Source organism: Drosophila simulans, chromosome X (assembly GCF_016746395.2).
Source record: "Drosophila simulans strain w501 chromosome X, Prin_Dsim_3.1, whole genome shotgun sequence".
In the NCBI taxonomy this organism is placed as follows: Eukaryota; Metazoa; Arthropoda; class Insecta; order Diptera; family Drosophilidae; genus Drosophila; species Drosophila simulans.
Window position 1 is genome coordinate 12,882,649 of NC_052525.2, and position 15,442 is coordinate 12,898,090.

The 15,442-nt window shown below is 45.3% G+C and overlaps 4 protein-coding genes across 4 annotated transcripts; 2 read left to right on the top strand and 2 right to left on the bottom strand.

Annotated features, from left to right (window-relative positions):
* The first annotated feature begins 105 nt into the window (after positions 1-105).
* Positions 106-4,303, top strand: LOC6725863 (branched-chain-amino-acid aminotransferase, cytosolic). Its single transcript, XM_016173836.3, has 6 exons — positions 106-509; positions 1,726-2,145; positions 2,421-2,651; positions 2,723-3,029; positions 3,093-3,247; positions 3,315-4,303. Exons 1-6 carry the CDS (start codon positions 480-482, stop codon positions 3,501-3,503), a joined length of 1,332 nt encoding a protein of 443 aa, XP_016039190.1. The 5' UTR covers positions 106-479; the 3' UTR covers positions 3,504-4,303.
* A 446-nt stretch (positions 4,304-4,749) lies between these two features.
* LOC27206347 lies at positions 4,750-5,539 on the bottom strand. Its single transcript, XM_016172625.3, has one exon. The coding sequence runs from the start codon at positions 5,428-5,430 to the stop codon at positions 4,888-4,890; it is 543 nt and encodes a 180-aa protein (XP_016039191.1). The 5' UTR covers positions 5,431-5,539; the 3' UTR covers positions 4,750-4,887.
* A 1,693-nt stretch (positions 5,540-7,232) lies between these two features.
* LOC6725865 (glutathione S-transferase theta-3) lies at positions 7,233-11,723 on the top strand. The gene is made up of 4 exons (XM_016173837.3): positions 7,233-7,574; positions 10,699-10,985; positions 11,060-11,195; positions 11,262-11,723. The coding sequence occupies exons 1-4, from the start codon at positions 7,457-7,459 to the stop codon at positions 11,432-11,434; spliced, it is 714 nt and encodes a 237-aa protein (XP_016039192.1). The 5' UTR covers positions 7,233-7,456; the 3' UTR covers positions 11,435-11,723.
* A 43-nt stretch (positions 11,724-11,766) lies between these two features.
* LOC6725866 (fatty acid hydroxylase domain-containing protein 2) lies at positions 11,767-15,409 on the bottom strand. The gene is made up of 6 exons (XM_002106826.4): positions 14,893-15,409; positions 14,657-14,811; positions 13,755-13,828; positions 12,742-12,917; positions 12,216-12,670; positions 11,767-12,151 (listed from the first exon to the last, which is right to left on the bottom strand). The coding sequence occupies exons 1-6, from the start codon at positions 15,100-15,102 to the stop codon at positions 12,001-12,003; spliced, it is 1,221 nt and encodes a 406-aa protein (XP_002106862.1). The 5' UTR covers positions 15,103-15,409; the 3' UTR covers positions 11,767-12,000.
* Between the last annotated feature and the right edge of the window lie 33 nt (positions 15,410-15,442).

Genomic DNA, 15,442 nt, shown 5'->3' on the forward strand with positions numbered 1-15,442 from the left:
CGGCCATTCCTGCGCAATTCTCTTAAAATGGCGCTCGAACGGTAATCGTACGATTCGTTCACACACACATGCGCACCGCGGATCGGCTATATATATTACCATATCGGCGGCGAGAGCTCATTTCTTGCAGAGACTTCGTGCCGTGAAGATCGAACTGAGAAAGAAAAAAAGCAGAAGCAGAAGGGCTGTAGAAAAAAAGAAAGTAAATCCATACGCCGAAATAAAACACAACTGCGTGCCTTAACAATTTTTTTTTACTGTGCAAAGTGCAGCAGTTCCTTGCTCGTTAAACTAGAACCAAGAAATACAATATTTAACGCGTCAGTTCGCGTAAGTGCGGCAAAGTGCGAGTGCAAGAGACGCTAAAAGAGCGATACAAAAAAGAAACGGGAATTTCGTAGAGCAGCAAAGCGAGTCAAAATCCAAAAGTTTCTGACAGTAACGAGACAGAAGAAGGTTCCACAGCCAAATCCAACAAGATGACGACCAAAATGGCAATTAACGCAAAGGTTTGTAATCAAAAGTTCAGCAAAAAGCGACCATTATCATCTCACAATCGCAGGCGGCGCTAAGAAATCAAAATTTTAATAGGCTAGCAACAGGCCGAATTTGGAATAATTATAGAGGCTCTTATGAATTATTCGCCTGATTTGTTTATCAACCCAAAAAGGCACAAAGTTTTAAGGAATCTAAGCAAAAATCTCGTACTCTTCATATCAAGTAACTTTTGCAAAGAATTAGTTGTTTTTAAAGTTATTTTTTAGATTCGAAAACTTTTCTTTGTTTCCAAACTATGCCAGTTTGAAAGTGGTTGTCTAAAAATAGAAATCCATTTGAATTATGAGCAAATATTGGGGACTCAAAAAGTTTTGATGCTTCGAGATCCGGTAGATGGACTATCTACACACTTTTTTTTTATAGGTAGACTATTTTCGAACAACCTGACACGCTCCCAGCACTCCAGACCACTTATGTATAAATAGAATAGAGCCCATTAATACTTTATTTTGGACATTTATGGCCTGTTCTTATCGCTTCCCATACCGCTTCACACAAAAAAGCGATAAGTACTATGGGCAGTCAGACTTATAGACGACATATTCGTTTCTTTTGTATTCCGATTTTCGAACGAGTTTTTGAGCGTGTTTGGTAGTTTTTCGAGTAGTTTAAATCAACTTTTTTGGCTGATGCAATGGCGACCATGGATGTCAACTTGGCGTTTTTCTTTTGGCTGTCAGCTTTTTGGCTTAGTCGCCAGTTTGGCCGATTTCATCAGCCAACTTAAATGTAATCAAATAAAACATATCAGCGAAGATTAGGTTCGGAATCGAAGCCAAGCCGGAATCAAATCTAAACCGCTGACTTCTCGTCTGACCTGCAATTTAGACTATATGGGGTTACATCAGTCCAAGCCAAGCCCCGCAAAACGAGACTCCGTCTGCCTTGCAAATTGAGAATTAATTAGTGTGCAAATCATTTTCGGCAAATCAACGATTTCGGCTGGGGTCTAGACCCAAATTAACATACACACAATCATCGATGTATGGTGTGGATTTAATTAACACTCTTACTTATTGGCAAGAGCATAGTTATTTAAACAAAAGGCGTTATTCTGAAAAGGAAAGTCTAATGAGACTAGTTGGTTTTTGAGCTTCAATATTCATAACAATTCCAAGAAGAGCATGAATAAATCGACTTACGTGTCAAATTTTTCCACACTTGCAGGATATTTTCCGCAACCAGCACCGCCTGATCCGCTTCCTCGAGCAGTCGATCCGGTTGTGCAGCAACCAGTCTCTGAAAGCCGCCCAAGCGGCACAGCTGCAACAGAAGTCGTCGGCGGACTTCGAGATCACCGCCTCGCTGGACGCCCAATACACCAGTGCCCCGGAGCCCATTAAGCATGACAAGAATCTGGGTCACCAGTTCCGTGCCTCACAGATCTCCGTGCGACTGGCCGCGCCGGAGCAGCTGCAGCCCAAGCCGGACAACGATGAGGAACTGGGCTTCGGCCGCCTATTCACCGATCACATGCTCAAGATCTACTACCACAAGAGTCTGGGCGGATGGCAGCGACCGGAGATTACGCCGCTGGAGAATCTAGTGATGCACCCCGCCGCCAAGGTCCTGCACTACGCCGTTGAGGTAAGCCATCGTCCCTGCGGTTTGACAAATATCATAGCTCAGAAATCAGTAAAACAATATAGAATTGTCTGCTTTGCAAATATTTACGTGACTTGAAAACGCTTCGTAATCCCCAAGTCCCCAGACCGCAATCTCTGTAAACAAGTCGCACGTGTGGCCTGTGAAGCAACGTCATGCAGATATATAGTATAGTAGTCAGAACCCAAATCGAAACCAGCGACTGTTGCCAATGGTGCCATGTTTATCACCTCTGTTTGCCGTCCATTCCATTGCAGCTCTTTGAGGGCATGAAGGCGTACCGCGGCGTCGATGGCAAAATCCGCATCTTCCGGCCGGACATGAACATGAACCGCATGAACCTGGCCGCCCAGCGATCCGGTCTGCCCACCTTCGAGGGCAAGGAGTTCGTCCAGTGCCTGTCCCGCCTGCTGTCCATCGATTCCGAGTGGGTTCCCCACACGGACACCGCCAGCTTGTACATCCGCCCCACACTGATCGGCATTGATGTGAGTATATCTAATTACCCGCATCTACTTGGGAATATCATGAGCTAACCTGATTGGATTGCGACTTACAGCCCACACTGGGAGTTGCTTCCTCCGACTCGGCCCTGCTCTACACGATCCTCAGCCCCGTGGGCAGTTACTTCAAGACGGGCTCCTCCGGTGCCGTCTCCCTGCTGGCCGATCCCAGTTATGTGCGTGCCTGGCCAGGCGGCGTGGGCAATCGCAAGATGGGCTCCAACTACGCACCCACGATCAATGTGCAGAAGGAGGCGGCCGCCAAGGGACTGCAGCAGGTGCTGTGGCTCTACGGCGAGGATCACCAGCTAACCGAAGTGGGCACCATGAACATCTTCATGTTCTACGTGAACGATCAAGGAGGTGGGTATCTTATACAGCAGCGAAACGAATGGGAGTGCTTATATATCTCATTGCCATTTGCAGAACAAGAACTGGTTACACCACCGCTGAGCGGCCTAATCCTGCCCGGAATCACCCGCGACTCCATCCTGCGCATGACCCGCCAATGGGGCAAGTTCAAGGTTAGCGAGGCGACCATCACCATGCCCATGGTCTGCGAGCTCCTCAACCAGGGAAGGGTAAGTGATCTAACAGAGCATTCGCCCCCGAACGAAACTCATTCGACTATGACTTTTCTTGCAACAGCTGCTGGAGCTCTTTGGAGCGGGAACGGCGTGCGTGGTTAGCCCCGTGAACAGGATCAGCTACCTCGGCCAGGATCTGTATATACCCACCATGGAGCAGGAGAAGCCCGTCCACGAGCTGATCCGCGAGACGCTCACCGACATTCAGTACGGTCGGGTGGATCATCCGTGGTCGGTGGTGATCGACTAAGTCGCTCCCAGCCAGAAAGCATCCACCCCCAGAGCTGTTACCCTGTCCCTTTCCCGTTCCCGTTTCCTTACCGCATCCCTTCCCCGTACCGTGTATTAGTAGGATTTAGTGCCAAGTGTTTTGTGGGTCGCCAATGTGCTCGAATTTGTTTCGTTTATTGTGCATTTGTCTATATGCTAGCATATACGGATATATACAATATATATATATTATATAATATAGTAGGATATAAGTCGAGGGCCGATTCGTTAAGTTGCATTTAAATGTATATTTATTTATTTATGTCAGGAATTCGAATTGTACATAATTCCAACTGGTTCAATGTTATTTATAGTTTCCCTAATTATTTTCATATATTTAGTTGTGCTTGTTTATATATACATATATTTTTTTTTACTTTATCTGAAGCTATGAATCGTCTTTTTGCGCTTTTACTTCCAAGCAGCATCGAAAGCAAGGTAAAATTACCAACTACAAATTTTAGGACTAGGATAAAGAGATCGAGAATTCCCCCATCCAAGTGGCGGGAATTAGTTGAAAACGTACCGGAGGCGAAATGCATTTATTAGTGAGTAAGTGATCGAAGCGTTCTTGGAGGTAAAAGCGGCACGAGAGGCACGAGGGCAGCAGCCAGCCAGCTGCGCCGAGCTGAGCTGTGACTAAAGCTAATCTGAACCTGAACCCGTTAGTAGAACCTAGGCCTAGGCTGTAGATCCTAACCCGAATCAAGCTGTATACTATATCTGTAACATCTAGTTGATAAGCGAACCAAGCGATGAATAAACGATGACAAAAATCAAGAACTTATGCTAACAACGATTTGGCTTCAAATGGTTACTATTTACTTTTATTGACAAGTATTTTCATCTTTATACAGCTTGTATATGTTTGCATTTTTCATTTAAGTCGATGGAAAGCAATTTAACATTGTGTATTAGTATCCTATATTTGACTAAGTTACATTTTTCGTATTTTATTTGCAATGAAATTGAAAGTTTGACACCTCAACAGCATTGTAAGCGCCATCTATCGGGTGGTAGGGTCGAATGGCGGATGGGCAACTCTACACATCTAACTCTCGTTTAATAGTCAGCACAAAAGTATGCTACAATATATTACAAACTTGCAGGATATCAAATGTATTTACAATAACTGATTCTAAGAAAAAATGACTTCAAATAATTCGTAAATGGGTGGTATTCTCGAAATTTTTATCGTTTCACACTCAGCCAAATAATTAAACATAAATATTAAAAATAAATGAATGTAATGCATGACTGAAAGTTTATTATTTATACTTGTATCTTGATAATCGTTTGGCTTGAAGGAATTTCGAAATGAAAAAATGTCAAAACCATTTGAATTGGAGATTAATTATTGCAGTCTACTTCTCATTGTCGTTCTTCGTGGCCTGCTTATTGAGATCCAGAGAATCCATGAGATCCAATAGAGCAATCGGCTTCAGCTCCGTCTGGCCATTGTCCAGAAAATCATGGGGCAACAAATCGAATCCAGTCAAGTCCTCGGCCTTCAGTTCATCATCGCCACCTGCCTGATCCGTGCGTTGCTGGTAACCGCCGATCAATGTAAGCATACCATCACCATCGTCTTTCCTGCCATAGCCAACTTTGCTGAACTTGCCGCTCCTCTTTTCGCACAGTTGCTTGGGCGTCAGGACGATCGGCTTCCAGGTGAGATCCAGGATGGACATATGGCCCACTTCCTCCAGTATGATCTCATTGGACAGCAAGCGACCCTTGTGGGACAGCCGACTGAAGCCCATGGGCACGGACATGGCTCGCCCGATCCGTGCCTTCAGGTTGGCCACCGTTCCGAAGCGATCCACCTCGTAGACGTTAATCTTGCCATCGATCGTCTGCACTAGAACTTGCATCTTTCGCATCCTGATCCTGATATATATATGCATATATATGGTGGCACGTCGAACTGAAACTTTTTTCGTTTTATGCACAAGCTTTGATCTGCTTTGTTCGGATAGAACTTTGCTTCTGGAATCCCTCTTGCCAAACTGTCGTCGTCATGCGAATGCTAGTGCAAGTTAAAATTCATGGCATCCTTAGAATACCTTTTTCGATTCTCCAATCGAATTGCATAAGGAGAAAGTGGCAACCATGACGTTGACAACCCGTATAAAAATATTGCCAGGTATTTCAATTTAATAAAAATTCATTTTCGCGCTTTAACTAGCCCACAACAGTGGCACATTCTGTCCCCCGCGATTCATATGGACCTCTGACGAATTCGATGGAATTCTTCCATTCTGGAAGTGCACCGTTCGAATCTCATAGTCGCGGGTGACTGGTATGCGTCCCATTGGCTTTCGGGAACGGAAAAGTGCAGCAATAGAGGACATGCGCTGGCGAATCTTGTACTAAACTTTATTTTTATAGGATAATCATAGCGAAATTCCTGAAGATGCACGAAATGGACAGCTGATCGAAAAGCAGAAAGATAAAAGCAAAGTGAAGTGAGCCATTATCGTGGCAAGTATCTGTGTGCCAACTGTTGTGCCACCTTGTACGGACAGCGGACACTTGTGACAGCGAATGCATCTTAGAGATACAGATACAAACGAAGACAAGGCACTTTGGCTGGCACTTCGGCCCAGTTTTATCAGCTCTGCAGTTGAACAAAAACAATTCGCTGACCGATATGGTAGGTATAGTTGTGTTTCTTGTTCTTGTTGGTATTTTCTGTTATTGGCCCCGTTTTCGGTAAACAAGATAACACAGCACATCGGAGATTCGGTTAGTGGGGTGCTGTGGGGCTTGGGATCGCGGGGATCCTCAAAATACACTTATTAATACTAAGCATTTTCTGATTGGAAATCGTCGCCAGATAACGCACGAATATATCAAAGCTAGCCTAGTACAAAGGCAACAGAGCCGAATACCGAGTCGAAAAGAAACCAGCAAAACAAAAACAAGAAAAGCCGCAGCAGCAACAAAACACTGAAAGCAAAACAAACAGCGATAAAATCGAACAGCGAGGCACACTTGAAATACCCTATCGAAAATTGGGAAAGCCTTAACACATGGACTTAAGCCAAGTGTTTGTTAAGCCCTGGGTAAATGCATTAAGTTTGATAGCTCCAAGGGGATCTATATGGACTGTATATGTCTTTATGGCTAATATATAAGCTGCTTGTAACTTTCGCATTTATGTGAGTTTAAGTATGAATTTTGGTATGCGGCCAGGAAAATGAGTAATAAGAGCTGATACCAATTTTCACCAGCATCCGATTGGTAATACCCGAGTTACGATAGGTAGTTTTTGGATAACCCGCTCCATTTCGCTGTGGGCCACACCCTCTTTTCAAAGGGGCATGCAGTCGCAATGTTCCCATCTCAGCGAAAGGGTAGCGCCAGTGTCAGCAGAGGCGGAGCAGAGGAGCAGCAGTGGGGGCCCCGTATACAATGTACATATGCACAAGAAGCCGGTCTTTTTTGTCTCTGTTTTTGTTTTTGTGTTCGCTTTTTTCTTTATTTTATTTTTATTTTTTTTTGTTAGCATCTTGTTGTGATCGCAACGCTGCTCCGCTGGCTTGTTTTTGCGGCGCATTTAATGAATGCGCCCCGTCAACCCCTCCCCTAATACTCCACACACACCACACACCAAACACCATACACCACACACCACACACCACACACCACCTCACCCCACCCACCAGTTCGCTGCGCAGTCGGCGTCGACGCAGCGGCGTTGCGTTTAAAATGTCGCAGCGACGGCGCTGCGGAGCTCAGTCTAGCAGCAAAAGTCCAGCAGTCCGGTTCCAAAGCGATCTGATCTCAGTTTCGATTTGAATCCCCGATCTGGAATTTCGAATTTTGGATTGTACTGGAGTGCATTGAAGTGCCTACACCATTTTTTTTTTCACCCACTCTAGTCAGAGAGCACACTGTATATAGTTTGAATATATATATATCAACGAGATGTCGCAGCCACTCAAGTTCTACTTCGATTTCCTGAACCAATCGAGCCGGGCGCTCTACATCCTCCTGGAGGCCTCCAAGATCCCCTTCGAGGCCATACCCATATCGATGCTCAAAGGTGAGTACTCGCTGTTAAGAAGGGAGTGGTGGGCAGGGAGTACGTGAGCGTTGGCACACACAGCCGCATCTATGAGACAGCCACATCCATAAGGGCCCAAAGGTCGAACCAACCGACCAACCGACCAACCGACCGACGAACACATTCCTATGCATTTATGCTGCCCTTTGTGTTCGATATTTTTCGAGTCGGCGAGTGAGTTTCCAAATAAATTTTCCGCTCGTTAAAAATTCCACAATCCAAACGAAAAGTTTCCAAGGCGAAAGCGGGCAGACGTCGTTTTTGAAATAGTGTCACTCCATTCGAAAACAATTGAGGAAATGTGAAACATAGCGAGATTAGTCGAACATATGTATGTGCATACTTATGTACATATGAGTTTGCATTGAAACGTGATTGTTCTCAAAAATATTTTCATTGCGAATTATAGATAAGATTAAAAGGAATCCCGAATCGAACGTGAGGATTCCTCCAAAGTGAGTGCAAAAGTATAATTTTGTTTTTTGCAGAAGTGTTCGAGCATATTGAGCAGGTGCACTTTGAACGTGTTTACAGATAATCTTAGCCCTCGTTCATCCTAAAAAAAAACCGGCTAATTGCCTTCTATTCACGCTTTTATCGGAGGGCAAACGAAATATGGGTTTCAAAAATATACATACTATGTATATATTATTCTTGATTCAACAGCAAAGATTCAGTACTGTACCTATAATCCCGGAGTGCACTTTGATCGTGTTTACGCCGCGCGGGAATCTAGAAATTGATCTTTGCGCTGGTTTTATCACCTGCTCGCCAAACTGGGACACTTATCAAATTTTCGATGAGATCTAGCGATTTGTTAGCCACTTTGTTATTTCTTTACCAATCGCTTGAGTTTTGTTTTCCTTCATCATTTGGCGATATGGTTTTTCTGTTTGCCAAGCTGCGCGTGCGCTTAGCACTCTGCGATGATTCGCATATGGCATTCATTTAAGAGTGGAGCTTGAGCGGATGGGGGGCTTCACACATCGTCTTGGTCGTTTTCCACTTGGTCAAGGTTGGCGGAAACACCATAAAGTGCAGAATTGATGCGAGGATGCAATCAGCGGCCACATTAACGGCTGCATATATAATCGCGATATGTGGATAATGTCGGCTCGAGTTGACGTCAACGCCTTGGCATCGGGTAAACTGATAGCCACATAAATAGGTGCATATACTGGGATACCAACTACTATGCTAATCCCAAGGAGAGCTCCCCAACTCTCCTCCATACAATGTGCGATTCCCAGACAGGCCTGCTTTTTATTTCTATATATATTGGAGTTGGTGCTGGCACTTGGACTTTGCACTCCGGTGAGCCAGTTAGTTCGCTTAGAAATCAGAGTCGTCGCTGCACGCGAGTGGAGGCAACAAGACAACCTTGTGGAGGTTAAAGACTCCGAGGCGGGGGCAAGCACTTTCAGTAGTTTCAGCACACACACACACACACATCCATGGAGTGGCCAGCTGCACTAGCTCCACTAGCACTGGTGCCCAGCTCACCCGGTTTTCATGCCGCCCGAGCATGACGCAAGGAATCTAATCTGGCGGGCAGTTTACGAGCGCCACTGCAATTCGGATCAAGTGGAAATCGAATGGAGCTCTCGATTGGGCTATTGACATCATAAACATTGATATTTTCCAGCCCAATTTGGTATGCCCTTCAGATGGTTATCTACGAGTGGGCCTACCGATTTGCCAAGCAATCTGTGGTCTTCAAGCTAAGTTCCCAGAGGTCATATAAGGTTATAGGTATGCAGGTTTCCATGGGCTCAGATAGTAGATACTAGAGTTCCCAGAGATCGGAGCAGGTTAGACGGGTTAGTTGGTCGATGGGAATAAGATTTACAAAGGATTTATTGCGATGATGTTTATGGATGATTATGGGTAATAAGCTACCAGCGATAAGAGCAGCTCTTTTAATTAGCTCCAGGCCATATAGATTAATAGACTGCCACAATGCACCTGCGATAATGACCACCACGAGCTTCCGGCTGCCCTTTCTATGGTAATCCCTGGGTCAGCCACCAACCATCAACCATCAGATCTTGATCAGCCAGCCAGCCAGTCAATCACGAATCTCTCACGAATCGCCCTTTGCCTGGATGGGGCCAGCATATGGCGGCTTTAATTTTCCAAATGGCAGCAATTATAAAATTGAAAAATTGCCGCCGCCAATTCCCAATCTAATCAGCTGATGTCGGGAATCACAGTTCGCCACTAACTGCCGCTGCTGACTAATCAATTAGCTTTCCACACAAGCCACATTTGCCCAGTTAATTTCTTTGCTCATTCACACCACAAATCATGATGCGCTGGCGTGGATTGGGACTCGAAGTGGCGGGGTATGGGTATTTGTGCTCACCCATCCAGATGCCAAATACCCAAACCAGAACGGGTATTTTTAGAGCCGGAGGCCTCGCAAGTGCCGCACGATTTGCCACTCCTCCGCGGAACGAACCCCTTTTCTATATGACACCACTGGCTGCTCCACGCCCACGATGACCTTGGTGGTCAGGAAAAACAACAGAAGCAGTAACAGAAACAGAGACTAAAACACTCCAAACAGGCGACATTGACAATGACTTTGCCTTTCGCCGGCCAGACACGCCCCCCTTTTGAGGGCATTAATTCCTACATTTCCAATTCCAATTGCGATTCCGATTCCGATTCCAGTTCCCTTATCGTTCCTTATCAGGTTTCTCGAATTTGGCCCGTGATTCGGCGGCGGCACCTGTTGCCGTGTAGCAATATCTCGTTGGGATCAGGCGATCCGGCGATCGGAAGACCAAAACACGCAACTGCAAGATTAAAAGTTAAAAATAAAACCAGCTTATTAATTAGGGGAGAAATTGGTGTTTGTTTTCAGATATGTATAATATAGATACATATATATATAACTGACAGCTTAAATTAATTTAATAAATAAAAAAATATATAGAGATATTACTTATATTTAAAGCTGTCTCGTTCAATTTATAATCGTATATTAATTTGCTAATTATATGTGACTTATTCACCATTAAGCTCATAAGCAAGGCCATCGGGAAATTGTAGAAGCTAATAGAATCCCTCTCTTTTTCCTTTCCCTTGACTATTCCAGGCGAGCACCTGACTGGCGAGTTCCGGGACAATGTGAACCGGTTCCGCAAGCTGCCGGCGATCACGGATCACGGCTACCAGCTGTCCGAGAACGTGGCCATCTTCCGGCATCTGGCACGCGAGAAGTTGGTGCCGGAGCACTGGTATCCGCGACGACATCTCGGACGTAGTCGCATCGACGAGTACCTGGCCTGGCAGCAGACCAACATGGGTGTGGCCACCACGGAGTACTTCCAGCAAAAGTGGCTAGTGCCGTATCTGCAAAAGACGCGGCCAGCCGATAATGCGGTAGGTGGCAACTCATCCCAATGCTCCTGCTGTGCTCCAATGCTCCAACTAATCGCTGTCCATGGCAATTACAGGTGAATCTCGCCAGCAAGCAGCTGGAGCACACGCTCAACGAGTTCGAGCAGCTCTTCCTCAACTCCCGCAAGTTCATGATGGGCGACAACATTTCGTATGCGGATCTCAGCGCCATCTGCGAGATAGATCAGCCAAGTGAGTAGAATACAGGAAGTCCATTAACGCACCTCGTACTAATGCCAGGATATGCCTTCCTCGCAGAATCCATTGGCTACAATGCGTTCCAGAATCGCAACAAGCTGGCGCGTTGGTATGAGACGGTGCGCGAGGAGCTGGGTCCCCACTACAAGGAGGTGCTGGGCGAGTTCGAGGCCAAGCTGAAGGGCAGTGGCAGTGGGCAGCAGCAGGGCGTCGCCCAGGCGGTGAAGCAATAGCCGGCTAAGCCCATCCTCCAATCTTGTTTAGTTCCCTAAGGCAATCGACTATTTAACCAGATATATTTTTTTTTGTGCCCTACAACTATTGTATTTTTGTGATTATACTTGCTCTTCCTATCCAATAAGTCTTAGCCTTCCCCCATCACACTTGTTCTAACAATACCATTTGTGTCACGTAATGCTCATCTGTTTAAACCTACGACAAAAACTTATATTATATATAAACTTAGTTGTTAATTATGTATTCTAATTATTCGTATATAAAGTACGCTTATGATTGTTAAAATATCGCCTCTTTTCCACGGACACAGAACAGAAAGATGCCCAGCTTTGGCTATACATTTACATTTACGCTTTATTCGACTCGATTAACATTTGTGGGGGGGATTCGCTCCGGGAGCTGTGCTCGCGTGTGTGCGGAATTCTAGGGTTGTCTGCACCATACGTCTACATATGAGGTGTACAAAAAATAGGATCTGCCTGGTCATATCACAATTGAAATTTGTATACACAGATTGAGAAATGCTTGCTGCCATGCACAAGAGAACTTCCACTTCGCCGGCCTACTTCATCGTCGGATCGGGGAATGCATCGCGCGGCGGCTTGAAGCTCAGCATCATGATGTGTCGCGCATACGACTTGGTGGCCCGGAAAAGGGAGTCGGTGCCATGGAGGCGATCCAAGACGCCCAGCACGCCGAAACAGTTGTTGAATCTGTCGATTGGCAGGGAAAACAGCATATTAGTCTAACTTATAAAACTGGTTGCCAATCAATTACTTTAAATGATGAAAATCATGCGCCTCGGGACTGGGAAAGAACGGCAGGTGATAGCCGGAGTGGGCGTTGAGCGTGGATAGGATGGCCAGGGCGAACCACAGCCACGCGGTGGCCACATGGCTGCCCATGAGAAAGACGCCCAGGAAGGGCGGCAACAGGTTGCTAAAGATGTGCTCAATGGGATGGCAATAGATGGCCGTCACCGAGATGGGGGCCGTCCACTCGTGATGCTGCTTGTGGATGTACTTGTAGATGTGCTTGTGGTGCAGCAGACGGTGCGAGTAGTAGAATCCCAGCTCCTCCATCAGGATGCACACGGTCAGCTCGAAGCAGACCCAGTGGAATGTGGGCAGGTCGCGAATGTCGCTCAGTCCACGGATCTCCATTAGTCGGTAGCTGGCGTAGGCCAGTGGTATGCCCACGAATATCTGGTTGCAGACCACGCACCAGATCACCTGGAATTCGGAGGGTCAGTCAGTGGGGTCAATTGAATCTCAATTTCTCCAACGATCGATCGATTGCATACCTTCAGCAGACGACGAACCTCCACGGGCTCATTGGTGCCCGGCTGGATCTTGTACTTGCGCAGACAGGCGGGCCGATTGGTCAGGTCCATGAAGGTGTACAGTGTGCCCACGGTCCAGTAGACGAGCATTGTGAATATGGTGGTGCCGAAGACCCACAGAACCATGGGCTCGTCGCCTGGAAGATTTGTTGTTTATTTCAAATTGAATTAAAAGCTGGCGATAAGATGCCTTAAAGTATGCAAAGTTATAATTGGAAACCGAAATTTCAATAGATGCATAGTGAATTGATTCATATGAATGAATGATATAAAATCTATAAATGTATAAAGAAATACTTAAGCAACAGCTGGATATAAATCATATGTAGACCGTAAAAATAAAGCTGGCAAATAAACCCATAAAGATAAATGGCTTAAATAAAGTTCTTAACGCAATGAATGAATGAATGTGAATTGTAAATTGTAAAAGCTGTAAGGAAAATGCAATTTAACGGGCCTATGAACTCTGTTTACTCAGCTTCTGACTTTGAGCCCGGCACATTGAGCCCATTGTGCAATGCGTGAATTAACGTATTTGCTCGGGCCAAACAGAGTTATGGTTAAATAATAAGTGTGGCTAACCCGATTGGGGCTTACACATACTCGTATTTGTACTAAACATTTGTTTGCTGAAGAATTCAAATTTGCGTGAGTAACGCGGCGATTCATTTCGCCTAATTGGCAGCACTTCTGGCTGCATTTGTATCTGTATCTCTTGCATGTGTCACTTTGTATCTTTGTATCTTTGTGCCCGTATCTCTGTGTCTGTGCTGTGATGGAATTAGTAAACAAAACAGTTGTTGTTGACATTTTGCTGTGTCGCCAGTGGCTGAGAGTTGCAATTTATTTGCACAGTATCGCCTATGTGTACACAACGTACACAAAGAGAGGAGCAAAGTTTACCTGTCAACTTATCCATTCTTTTACCCTTTGTTTCGGATATAGTATATATAATACTTGTTAGATTCACTTACCGAACGAGTCGATGAATTTGTCCCACTGCGACTGCCAGAAATCGCCGGAGGCGCCCCAAAAGCTCTGCAGATGCCTGGCATAGATATAAGAAACCTCGATGAATTTATCCTCCATGGCTCGTAATCTCCGTGTATATGTATATATTCTGGTTCTTGCAGAATTGGCTTTCTCCCGATTCTTCGCTCTTCTCGCGCCCTCTCTCTCGCTTTCTTCACGCGAATCGCGTGTCTTCGCTGCTGAGCGTCGCAAAAGCAACTGGCGATTTTGATCGCACGGAAAAGCGCAGCTCACAAAAACGAAGCTCAACTTAGTTCCACACTCTCGCCAAAAAATGAGAAAGAGAGAGAGTGTGGCGAAGAAAGCAGAAAACCGAACTTTGCATGCCCTTTCATGTCGTTTGTTCTCTGGAAATCTATGCTAGCTAATCTCGATCTCGATATGGGCAATTCGAGTAGATTTTCGACTTAGAAAGTTGATTTCATGATTGCACTTTCAACCTGTCTATTATTCTATAGCAATGAAGAGTATACGCTTAAACAAATAACTAAACAAACACACTGATTACTATTCCGTTCTCTTCACCGGCGAATATAGTGAAATCTAATGCAACTTTTATATAATGGTCCACTCTGAGGTCACAAGGGCTATCGACTCAGAATACGGATTTTAATTATTGCATTTTTGAGCAATAATACCAAACAAATTATGATATTAATAAGCATATAATACTGCAATCATTGCCCCAAAACTATTTTGAGCTATTATCTTTACTAATTGGATAAGTTGGTCCAGAAGCTTCCATTTAGATCCAAAATCTGTGTGAAAATTACTAAGCCCTAGAGCAGGAGAGGTGCCAGAAGGCGGGAGAAAGCGGACTCCCGCCCAGAATCCCGATAATTACCAGGTGAGCACGTTGCGGAACAGAATGAAGGCGGCCAGGGCGCAGGTGATGATGAAGATGACGCTGTGCAGCGAGGACAGCCAGACGTCGGCGGTGCGGGCGTCATCCCAGTTTTGCAGCGGTGAACCGGGCGATGGTGTCTGTTCCTTGGCATTCTGGGGGATTAGGGGATTAGTATTATTATTATTATTATTATTGTTATTATTGTAGAGTAGTAGTGATTCCAGCCGGCTTACATCATTCAGGTTGAGGTAGACCGGCGGCAGACCCGCCTTGTCCTTGACGATTCCACCGCCCAACGAAGAGGAGGAGGAGGAGGAGGATGATGAGGAGCTGTTCCCAGTGCTTCCCGCTTGCTGGGACACCGAAATGGGCGAGGATGCGGATGATGAGCCGGATGAGAGACCCATGCTATTTGGCGGTTTTCCGTGTACCGGATTTGACATATTTACGGCTTAATCTCGAGAATTTTCCCGGTTTTCCTTACTCTTCCTTTGAAACTTTCCCAGCTGAGTTGCTTTCTCGCTCTCTTGCTTTCCTATTGTTTTTGTTGTGGCTTTTCCGTTGTCCTTGACATTTAACGCATTTCGATTTTTCGATTGTTCGATTGTTCGGCAGCTTATGTGCGTGGAATTCAAAACGAATTCGGCTTGCTGGCAAGCGCACTGAATAAATAATAATAATTATAAATAATTGTTAACTTTGCGACATGAAACGTTTGTACAAAAAAAAAAAAACGGCGAGCGATTATTTTTGAATTTTCCTAATCAAGCTCTCTCGCTCGCT

What these genes read in the sequence shown, in the direction of transcription:
- LOC27206347 (XM_016172625.3), bottom strand. Translation starts at nt 5,430, where the DNA reads ATGCATATATATATCAGGATCAGGATGCGAAAGATGCAAGTTCTAGTG.
- LOC6725866 (XM_002106826.4), bottom strand. Translation starts at nt 15,102, where the DNA reads ATGTCAAATCCGGTACACGGAAAACCGCCAAATAGCATGGGTCTCTCA. An exon ending in TCTACCTCAACCTGAATGAT is followed by an intron (nt 14,812 to 14,892) that starts GTAAGCCGGCTG and finishes CTAATCCCCCAG; the next exon opens with AATGCCAAGGAACAGACACC. An exon ending in TTCCGCAACGTGCTCACCTG is followed by an intron (nt 13,829 to 14,656) that starts GTAATTATCGGG and finishes TATCTATGCCAG; the next exon opens with GCATCTGCAGAGCTTTTGGG.
- LOC6725863 (XM_016173836.3), top strand. Translation starts at nt 480, where the DNA reads ATGACGACCAAAATGGCAATTAACGCAAAG. An exon ending in TCCTGCACTACGCCGTTGAG is followed by an intron (nt 2,146 to 2,420) that starts GTAAGCCATCGT and finishes ATTCCATTGCAG; the next exon opens with CTCTTTGAGGGCATGAAGGC. An exon ending in CCACACTGATCGGCATTGAT is followed by an intron (nt 2,652 to 2,722) that starts GTGAGTATATCT and finishes TGCGACTTACAG; the next exon opens with CCCACACTGGGAGTTGCTTC.
- LOC6725865 (XM_016173837.3), top strand. Translation starts at nt 7,457, where the DNA reads ATGTCGCAGCCACTCAAGTTCTACTTCGATTTCCTGAACCAATCGAGC. An exon ending in ACCCATATCGATGCTCAAAG is followed by an intron (nt 7,575 to 10,698) that starts GTGAGTACTCGC and finishes TGACTATTCCAG; the next exon opens with GCGAGCACCTGACTGGCGAG. An exon ending in CGCGGCCAGCCGATAATGCG is followed by an intron (nt 10,986 to 11,059) that starts GTAGGTGGCAAC and finishes TGGCAATTACAG; the next exon opens with GTGAATCTCGCCAGCAAGCA.